General features: G+C 44.5%; 1 protein-coding gene across 1 annotated transcript in view; it reads right to left on the bottom strand.

The window, feature by feature from the left end:
* Window positions 1-8,351, bottom strand: part of nfia (nuclear factor I/A) — a 102,732-nt gene that overhangs the window by 28,359 nt on the left and 66,022 nt on the right. Inside the window, exons 4-5 of the mRNA XM_037697769.1 lie at window positions 6,161-6,226; window positions 1,738-1,812 (exon numbers count right to left, since the gene is read on the bottom strand). Coding sequence (XP_037553697.1) covers window positions 1,738-1,812; window positions 6,161-6,226 — 141 coding nt within the window. The remainder of the gene's footprint in view (window positions 1-1,737; window positions 1,813-6,160; window positions 6,227-8,351) is intronic.

The following is an 8,351-nucleotide window of genomic DNA, read 5'->3' as shown; positions in this document are numbered from 1 at the left end:
AGCTAAGTGATGTGTTCAATGAACAGATGTGGTCTGTAGGCGGAGCTAATGACAGGTTTAATGAACAGGTGTTGTACGTAGGAGGCCGTGGTGTTTGTAACTCCCTGTGTTCACAGTAATATAATAGGTCAGAGTTTGTGCAGCAGGTCCAGGTAGAACCTGATGGATCACTCTGAACATTTCTCTGAGTCACAACCTTAAACGGGCTCTGGAAGGTCCCATTTGGAACTTGGATCCTGGACTAAGTCTAAGTTTGCTCTGCATGTCTCTGTGTTGCTCCTCATTTCAGAGCTGCTTTGATAGTTCTGATGAATGAATCTGTTTTTGAGTCTGTCGGGCTACGGAGCCCATCTGCTGCTGGCACCTGACCAGGTGTGTCGGGGGGGGTCGAGGCCAAGAAGGAGGAGGGATGGAGGAGATCTGAGCCAAGTGGGTCATTCTGATCTGTTTACAACCCAGCAGCAGAGCAAGTGTGTGTGTTTCTGTGCCAACGTGCACGCCTGGTACTTAGATCCCCATCCGAGACTGGATCTGGGTCCACAGAGACCTCAGAACCAGTTCTGGTTCCACAAACAAAACCGGAAGAAGAGACAACGAGCTGCAGAAGTCAGTGAGCAGAAACATGCTGAAGTGACCAGCTGCATCTGGTACAAGGAGGCCACACACACACACACACTTTGTGTGCTGCTTTAATAGGATATTGATCGACAGAGAGATTTCATTGGTCTGCCAGTGAATTGTGTAATGGCTGCACAACGCCAAGGTCACCCGCTGGGTGTGTGTGTGTGTGTGTGTGTGTGTGCTTCCAGCCCACTGCAGACCCCTGGACGAGTGTGTTCACTCTTAAAGACTAACCAAACAGGAAATGATTTTTTGATCAGAATCAAACTTTGCTGAAGTGTTTGGTGTTGATAAAACAGCAGGAAGGAAGTGGGACCCACCTGGACCCACCTGGACCCAGGTAGATCAGAACAACCTGGACAAAACCAGAAAGTTCAAACACAAACCTAACCATCCAGAAACTCAACAGGAAGAAGTAAGACATCTGGAAATAAAGCAGTTTACAGGATTCAAACAGGTTGATGCTGCCACACACACACACACACACAAACAGTGCATGCACCATGCACACTCCTGCACTCTAATCCATAAGTGATTCTTCCAGCGCCGCATCACCGAGAATCTGCTGACTGACACAAACTCACAGCCAGCAGGGAAACTAAAAGTGTGTGTGTGTCTGTCTGTGTGTGTGTGTGTCTGTCTGTGTGTGTGTGTGTGTCAGTGTGTGTGTGTCTGTCTGTGTGTGTGTGTGTGTGTGTCAGTGTGTGTGTGTCTGTCTGTGTGTGTGTGTGTCTGTCTGTCTGTGTGTGTGTGTCTGTGTGTGTGTGTCTGTGTGTGTCTGTGTGTGTGTGTGTCTGTCTGTGTGTGTAAGTGTGTATCTGTGTGTCAGTGTGTGTGTGTGTCTGTGTGTGTTTGTGTTAGTGTGTGTGTGTGTCTGTCTGTGTGTGTAAGTGTGTGTGTGTGTCAGTGTGTGTCTGTGTGTGTGTGTGCATGTGTGTTTCCTCCTCTTGACAAACAGGAACTGAAAACAGAATCAGTTTTTTGTGTCTGGGCTTTGAAAGGTGCAGGACAACAGATGATCTGAACATCTGAAGATCGGCCTGTAGGGGGCGCCAGAGAGCCCGAGCGCTTCAGGAGCTTCTCCGAGTCTGAAGTCAGAAGAAAAGTTTGACTCACTCTGTGAGACGCGGACGAGCTCGGCCACGGTGAAGACTCCAGGTGTGACGAAGCTGTCCTGGAAGCCCAGGTGACCTGAGGGGGAGGAGCACAATGATGAGGTCATCCATGGAGAACAACAGAATTTACCTGGACCTGTGGCCAGAGGCTACAATATAATACCCCTTCTCCTTTAGTAACGGTACAGCACGACTCGACTCAGCACGGTTCTAAGGTTTTTCCATTAGTAACGGTACGTAGAACCGGTTCCTGTTGTCAGAACCCTTTTCTATGGGGTTCCAACCGGGCCAAGCAGGTACCAAAACGTGACGTCAGAACACTGTTGGTCACTGATTGTTCAGAGTCAGAGATTCTTCATTGTCATTCGCACCTCATGTGGTACATGTGGTGGAGCGAAATTATGTACACATGGTCCCAGTTACATCCAACAATAAAATGTATAAGAAAAACAGTAATAACATCTAAGATATGAACTAAGAAATGCATCAACTAAATATACACTAAGCACTCGTAACATAAAACATTGAACATCAGCACAAACATGAACATGAGTCTGTGAGCAGATGTGCACGCATGAACACATCAACATTGAAACAGATCAGCAGCAACATGAAACTGATCAGCAGCAATATGAAACAGATCAGCAGCAACATGAAACAGATCAGCAGCAACATGAAACAGATCAGCAGCAACATGATGTGGTTTTTCACAGTGATTATTCTGGTCAGAGATTCATGAGTCTAACAGCCTCAGGGTAGAAGCTGTTCCTCAGTCTAGTGGTTCTACACTTAATGCTCCTCAACGTCCTTCCTGAGGGGAGTGGAGGAAAAGTGTGTGTGCTGGGTGAGTGTGGTCCTTCATGATGCAGGTGGCCCTCTTCCTGCATCTGGAGGTGTAGATGTCTGTGATGGTGGGGAGGATGACTCCAACATCTTCTGTGCAGCCTTCACCACTCTCTGCAGAGCTTTTCTTTCTGCAGCTGTGCAGCCTCCATGCCACACGTTGATGCTGGAGCACAGGATGCTCTCCACTGCACACCTGTAGAAGGAGGTGAGGACTGAGCTTCCAGACCAGCTCGTCTCAGCCGTCTGAGGAAGTAGAGTCTCTGATGAGCTTTCTTGATCAGGCTGGTGGTGTTGGTGCTCCAGCTGAGGTTGTCATTCATGTGTACACCCAAGTACTTGTAGCTGGAGACCACTTCCACCACAGATCCTCTTATGTTCAGGGGGGTGTAGATGTTTTTGTTCCTTCTGAAGTCCACAATCATCTCCTTTGTCTTCTTCACATTGATGTGAAGGTTATTCTCTCTGCACCAGCTCTCCAGGTGTTCCACCTCTTGCCTGTAGCTGGACTCATCATTGTTTGTGATGCATCCCACCACCACTGTATCATCTGCAAACTTTACAATGTGACAGCCTGGATGGGTAGCTGCACAATCATATGTGAGCAGAGTAAACAGGAGGGGGCTCAACACACATCCCTGAGGAGAGCCAGTGCTGAGGGTTATGGTGGAGGAGGAGAAGTTGTGGATCCTCACTGACTGTGGTCTGTTTGTTAAAAAGTCTAGTACCCAGTTGCAGATGGAGGGGCTTAGTCCTAGTGTAGATAGTTTGTCCATCAGGGTTTGGGGGATCATGGTGTTGAAGGCGGATGTGAAGTCCACAAAGAGCATACGGACGTAAGAGTTCTTCTGCTCCAGGTGGTTGAGCGCAGTGTGGACCACAGAGGAGATGGCGTCCTCTGTTTATCGGTTCTCACGGTATGCATACTGATGAGGGTCCTCGTTGATGTTGATGGTTGTTTTGATGTGAGTCATGACCAGTTTTTCGAAGCATTTAGCGACTATCAGGGTGAGGGCCACTGGCCGATAGTCATTCAGACCAGTCACTGTAGAGCTTTTTGGGACTGGGATGATGGTGGCAGTCTTCAGGCAGGTGGGAACTGTCTCCAGGGTAAGTGAGGTGTTAAAGATGTCTGCCAGCATCTCACAGAGCTGATCGGCACATTCCTTCAACACTTTTCCGGGGATGTTGTCTGGGCCAGTTGCCTTGTGAGGGTTAATCCTCCTGAAGGTACTCCTTACTTCTGCTGAGATCACACTGAGATGCTCTTCATCCGGTGGTGAGGTGAGTCTGGTGGTGGGTGGTCTATTCGGGTCTTCAATGCATGCATAGAACTTGTTGAGGGCATCAGGCAGAGATGGGTCTTTGGGGCATTGTTCACTCCTTCCTTTATAATCTGTTATGCACTTAATGCCCCTCCACATGCTCCGAGGGTCTTGTGAGATGAATTGACCCTCGATCCTCTGTGCATATGTGGCCTTGGCCCTCTTAATACCAGCAACCAGCTCTTTTCTTGTCCTACTCAGCTCCTCTGAGTTTCCAGACCTGAAGGCAGGTCACTGTCACTGTCGCCAGGTCACTGGCGGTTTGAGAAATTTCACAACTTTCAATCTGCCATTTACAATTACCGGTGTTCGAACTCAAGGAGCGGCTGGACCACAGATTTTAAAAACAGTAATGACATCACCGTGGTCTAACGCTGAAGCGCAGGTGGTTTTTGTGTTTGGTTGGACGACGATAAAAATCAGAACGAGCTACATGAAGCTCCGCCGGTCCCACTGGAGCATTGGAGCCCCCTCAGGCCGGGCAGGGCGTCATCTCCCCGGCTCCGAGCTCCGCTGGTCCCCACAGAGGATCATACGAGCTGCTGACTCACAGAAGGCCGTTGCCCGGACCACGGCCTCGCCTGCTCATGAAGGCCGAACCCCGTTCCCAGCAGACGGGCGGACCGGGACGGATCTGGGACAGAGGGTGGAAACGATTTTTAAAATCATTTTGTGTATACAGGAGAGCCACCTCCTCTGGACAAGATCCAGCTGTTCACCTCCACCTCACAGATAAGGGACACTCTTTTGAGGACCAAAATGTGCACATTTTGAACCGAGAACACAGATGGTTTGAGAGGGGGGTGAAGGAAGCAATTTATGTAAAAAGAGAAAAACCATCTCTTAACAGAGGAGGAGGCCTCAGATTCCCACTTTCAAAAACATATAATGCAACTTTAAAACAGATTCCCAGCTGGTTTTCACACCTGATGGGAACAGAGGGGCCTCGACTGTGAATTAGAGGAACAAAAGACTCTTACTGTTAAAGTTGTTTAGGTGTGAACTGCCAATATACATATATGTGTGTGTGTGTCTTATCTCACTCAGCCTTATGACCTGTATCTCTCACTCTCTGCTCTTTGAATTGAGAAAGCTCCTCGGATGAGGAGCGAAACGTCTTCTGTTACAAATAAAGTCCAGTTGTTTTTGTATTGAAAGCTTTTTGAATTCATCATGTCCTGGATGACTGAGAATCTTCACCAGCATATTTTGTGTATACATTTTTTTAATCAGTGAAGATTTAAAAAAAAAAACGGTGCCGGGTTTACCATGAAATCCTGTTTTCATTTTAATGACTATTTAATAATCTGTTAAAGTTAACTCAGCTGAAAAATCATAAAAACACAAAATTATTGGATCTCAGGAATATTTCCCTCAAATAAAGAAGAGCTACAGCCTTTAGTTCAACTTTATTCTAATCCACAGATGTACAAATCATAAAACAAGAATTAAACTTTAAATCAAAGCTAAAAATAATAAAAAATATATCTGAACAAGAAACAAAACCACATTTCTAACTTGAACAACAAAAGTAGAGACAATGAGTGAAAATACAAAGTACTTCACTGAGTCCTCGAGGCTCAATGAGACTAACCTGTAGAAATAAAGGTTGAATGAAAAACCGTGGACCTCCTGTCGTGATCCAACCTCTTTATTCAGAACCCCTAATCCAGAAGCACAGATCCAAAACTCCTGAACTAAAACTAAAGATTCACGTCTGATCAAGAACCCGTAATCTAGAACTGATGAAAGGTCATGATCCACAAGTTGTGTGATTTTAGATCAGTGGATCTGAATCAGTGGTCAGCTTCCTGCTGCAATGCATTCTGGGATATTTTGTAAACATCCTGTGTGGATGGTGAAAGGTTCTCCGTCTGAAGAACAGGGAACCTCTCAAAGAACCTGGAGGATTACAGTCGTGATCCCTCAGACAGAACAGCTGTGATAACAGTCATTATTCTAGAGCTCACAGAACCTCATGGACCCACAAAACCAGAACCTCATGGACCCACAGAACCAGAACCTCATGGACCCACAGAACCAGAACCTCATGGACCCACAGAACCACGTCAGAGCTCTGTCAGGATCAGCTGGGCGTTCAGAGAAGAAACAAACTCTGGGTTTTCAGAGGAGGAACATTAGAACCAGCTGTGTCTGACTGCACGTAGCTGAACTCAGGTCAGGGTCTAACACACACACGGGCGCGTGCGTGTGTGTGTGTGTGTGCGTGCGCGCTCATCTGTTTGTATGTCTCACCGTTCTCCGGCTGCTCCTTGACATCTGAGTCGTTGGCCTGGTTAGGGCTTTCTGATTGGCCGGTTTCTACAGGGAAAACAAGTAAACAATCATGAGTAAAACAACAACAACAGTAAATCATGTAGCCAATAATCAAACACACAAAGAAGCTAGGCAGTGCTTTCACTGATGGGGTGTAACAAAACATAGATTTACATCGATATATCGATTAAATGATCAATGATTCAATTATATCGTGGCAAAACTAAAACATCGATTCATATCGTCATCTTTAAAATACGCTTTTATTTTGAAATTCCCAAGGCACTTCTGTGTCACCACTTCCGTGCGCGACTGCGCTCTGCAGCCGCCTCAGCAACATGGCCGACGAGGCAGAAAACACAGAAATGAAATTCACTCTCACGCTGGATTTAAATCAACTGTGTGGAAATGTTTTAATTCCAACAGAAGAACTCGTGTCGTGTGCAACAGGTGACGTGTGAGCTCAAATACTCAGGAAACAACAAATATGTCCGTTCACCTGAAGAACAAACACAACATTGATGTTATGTGAGCTCAATATCTGCTTTAGTTTCTTTGTAACTGAAAGGTTATCAGGTCACTTTTAAGTTAACTGGTTTAAAAAATGCACTTAAACATGAAAAATATGAGACTTTACTGAACAAGTCATTTATTTTTATTTTTTCATTAATTAAGAAAAAATGATTTTTTATTTAAATGCCTGGTGCCTTAATAACAGAAATGAAATGGTTATATCATATTTGAATTGTTTTTGTAAATGTATTTATATACAAATGAGATGGGCATTTGATATCGCAATATATCGATCGCAGACTTGTGAATCGAATAGAATCAAAATCGTATCGTGACAGACTTTGTGATATCAAGAAAAATCGTATCGTCATACAAACAAATCAATATAATATCGTATCGTGATAAAGCTGGTGATTTACACCCCTATTCACTGACAGCAAGGATATCAACACCCAACAAGAAAAATGTGTTTGTGTGATTAGATCACAAAGAGTTTTTAATGTCTCATGTTCAGACTGAACACAGACACACAACCAGTTGTTTGATATAGACAACTTTGTTGTTTCAAAAACTTTATTTAAATAATTCAATTCAATTCAATTCATTTATAAAGCACCAAATCACAACAAAGTTGTCTCAGGGCACTTTACAGAAACATTCACATACATAAAAGCCAACTAGTAAAGTTATCTATTCTAAGGAAGGTCATTTTTAAAACCAGTTAACTTAAAAGTGTCCTGATGACCTTTCAGTTACCAAGGAAATAAGAAAAAAAAACAGTGTGCAAAGATAAAAGCTTTCTCAAAAGTTTACCCGGTAGTTGTTTTCAGCTTGTTTTAATGTCGGTTTTTCATTATTGCCCACTGAGTTTCCACAGGTCTTATTGGGATTGTCCCTCAGAACTTTTGCTTAGGTCAATGTGTAACAGTGTGTTAGTGTGACAATGCATTAGTGTTACAGTGAGTTAGTATTGCAATAAGTCCATCTTACAGTGAGTCAGTATTAGAGGGAGTCAGTGTTAGAGTGAGTCTGTGTTTCAGTGAGTCATTGTTTCAGTGAGTCAGTGTTTCAGTGAGTCCATGTTACAGTGAATCAGTGTTACAGTGAGTCAGTGTTAGAGTGGATCAGTGTTGCAGTGAGTCCGTGTTAGTGAGTCAGTGTTACAGTGAGTCCATGTTAGTGAGTCAGTGTTACAGTGAGTCAGTGTTAGAGTGAGTCCATGTTACAGTGAGTCAGTGTTTCAGTGAGTCATTGTTTTAGTGACTCAGTGTTACAGTGAGTCAGTGTTACATTGAGTCTGTGTTATAGTGAGTCAGTGTTAGAGTGAGTTAGTGTTACAGTGAGTCAGTGTTAGAGTGAGTCAGTGTCAGAGTGAGTCAGTGTTACAGTGAGTCAGTGTTACAGTGAGTCAGTGTTTCGGTGAGTCAGTATTGGAGGGCGTCAGTGTTAGAGTGAGTCTGTGTTTCAGTGAGTCCGTGTTACAGTGAGTCAGTGTTACATTGGGTCAGTGTTATAGTGAGTTAGTGTTAGAGTGAGTCAGTGTTATAATGAGTCAGTGTTAGAATGAGTTAGTGTTACAGTGAATCAGTGTTAGAGTGAGTTAATGTTACAGTGAGTCAGTGCTACAGTGAGTCTGTGTTAGAGTGAGTCCATGTTA

The sequence above is a fragment of the Nematolebias whitei genome, chromosome 3 (assembly GCF_014905685.2).
Source record: "Nematolebias whitei isolate Nwh7 chromosome 3, NemWhi1, whole genome shotgun sequence".
Taxonomy (NCBI): domain Eukaryota; kingdom Metazoa; phylum Chordata; class Actinopteri; order Cyprinodontiformes; family Rivulidae; genus Nematolebias; species Nematolebias whitei.
This window is presented reverse-complemented; position numbering and strand designations above follow the sequence as displayed.